At 58.7% G+C, this 2,115-nt stretch overlaps 1 protein-coding gene across 1 annotated transcript in view; it reads right to left on the bottom strand.

Moving 5' to 3' along the window:
* Positions 1–404: 404 nt before the first annotated feature.
* Positions 405–2,115, bottom strand: part of LOC104289825 (ras-related protein Rap-2a-like) — a 2,702-nt gene continuing 991 nt past the window's right edge. Inside the window, exon 2 of the mRNA XM_009888841.1 lies at positions 405–533. Coding sequence (XP_009887143.1) covers positions 405–533 — 129 coding nt within the window. The remainder of the gene's footprint in view (positions 534–2,115) is intronic.

The raw sequence follows: 2,115 nt of genomic DNA, 5'->3' as shown, positions 1-2,115 counted from the left end.
GGTGGTGGGGTATGGGGCAGCCTCTCCCCACAGCAGCTCCAGGGGGCTCCACCGGCCTGAGCGGGTGAAGGCTTTTGGGACTCCCCAGACATAAGGAGCTGTTTCCAGTCCGTATCACGGATCAAACCACACGGGCCATGCAGCGCAGGAGCGGGCTGCCCGCAGCCTCGCTCATCCCAGCTTCCTAACTTTACACTGCAAAGAGGTTTTCTTCTGCTTTTAGCATAGTACTGTCAACCAAAAAGCCTGGTGCTCCTGATGCTGGTGTGACCCTGCTCTAAAACCAAAAAACCCGACCTCTCTGCAAGTTGTGAAACTCCTGCCAGGCTGGCTACTTCGCGAGAGGTGGGACGATGGAGGCAGGACCCACTGCACGGTCCGGGAGGTGCCTCACCACGGCCAGGTCACCCCTGGTCATAGCCGAGCGCGGGCAGCGCTGGCAGGGACAGCCCCGTCCCCGTCCGGCCACGGGGGCGATGGGTACAGCCAAAGTGCAGCATCACCTGTGGCTGCGCCCATCGTCCCCGTCCCCGCTGCGGGCAGGGTGCCACCACCGTGGGTCAGCTGCCAAAAGTGAAATTTCTTCATATTTCCTTTCTTCATATTTCCTTCCCTGCAGGCAGGAGCCCCGTTTTCCCCAGGAAAGGGCTCTGCCCTGAGCTGCTCCGCGTGTCCCCGAGGCGCTGGGAGAGGAGCGGCCGCACGCCTTCGCAGACCATGGCGGTGGCAGCACAAGGTACGTGGCTGCGAGACGGAGAGCAGTGAGGGCAACCGGACCCACGGCAGCCCTGGCCATCAGCAGCGAGTCCTGCCGGACCCTGCCTGCCTTCCCCGCTGCCCGCCCTCCTCCCCGCCGCCCTCCCCGGCCTCATCCTGCACCGTGCTCCGGGAGGAGGATTTTGCCTGCCCGGAGTTCACTGTCATTGCGCCGGTGCCCACGGGGGACGTGGCAGTGGGGGACCCCAGTGAGGGATGCCCACTGGGAGGCTGGGCTCTGCCTGCCGGCACCTTCTCCTCCCCTGTCCGAGTCGGGAAGGGACTGGGAGCACTGGGAGCGATCCCGTGTCAGCCTGGCCATCTGGGCTGGGCAGGGGCTCACCGTGTTGTGGGGCTGGGTTCCCGAAAGCTGGGGACCTCAAACTGCCCGACTCCCTCGGGTCTGGACCAGGGTGGATGACTCTTTAACCCAGCAGGCTTTAATATTCTTATTTATCGTGTTTGTGCGGCTGCTGCGCAGGTTAAATGCTGATCGCAGCAAGGATGGGCTGTGCGAGGGGAGAGTAAATGAGTGCAGTGCATGCTAAAGCACAGCAAATACTGCCCTTCTGTGCTCTTCTCCCGCTCCTTTTATTATCTCCTTTTAATGTGTTTATGGGTTTTATTTCAGTGGATCAGCTGTCTTTTAATGGCTGTTGTTCTTTTCTGCACTTGGACGTGAGAAGAGCTGTTTTATTTTTAGTTACTCATGCTTGGTGAGAACTTTAGAGGTTAAATTGTCAGGAAAATCATAACACCAAATGTCCTGACGCTGCCGGGGAGGCTGGAGAGGTGGGGAGGCTCTGCAGGTACCAGGATGCTCCAGGTACGGATGGAGCATGGAGGAGGGAAAGCAAACGCAGCAATAAGGGGTCCGGGAATAAAACACTATCAGGCACTGCAGCTTTTGGAGTACAGGAGAAAGAAACCCAGGCGTTTTCCAGCTCTGCTTTGCAACAATATGTTTATTGGGTATGCTTTAAAAAAAAAAAACATCACAAAAATAGAAAAGAGAAAACCGAAGAGATGCATAGACTGCCCTATCGCATGCTCTACGTGCCTACCCGAGGTACGAAATCAAAACTACTTTGGACACTGGAGCTGTTGTTATAACCGTAGCCGTGCCAGGAGGTGGTACGTGCTTGGGGCTTGGGGCGAGGTGACACAGGACCCGAACGAGACCCGGGAGAGCGGCACCGGTGGGTGCGATGCAGCTGCACAGACGCCCGCATCCACCTTCTGACGCACGCAGCCAAAGACCCGTTGTTCGTCCCCCCTTTCCTAGCACGCGAGGAGCTGCCTGCCTGCCTGCCTGCCTGCCTGCCAGCTCGCCACGGCACCGACGCCATGTGGCGCTGG

Source organism: Charadrius vociferus, unplaced genomic scaffold, assembly GCF_000708025.1.
Source record: "Charadrius vociferus isolate BGI_N301 unplaced genomic scaffold, ASM70802v2 scaffold281, whole genome shotgun sequence".
NCBI classification, from domain to species: Eukaryota; Metazoa; Chordata; class Aves; order Charadriiformes; family Charadriidae; genus Charadrius; species Charadrius vociferus.
This window is presented reverse-complemented; position numbering and strand designations above follow the sequence as displayed.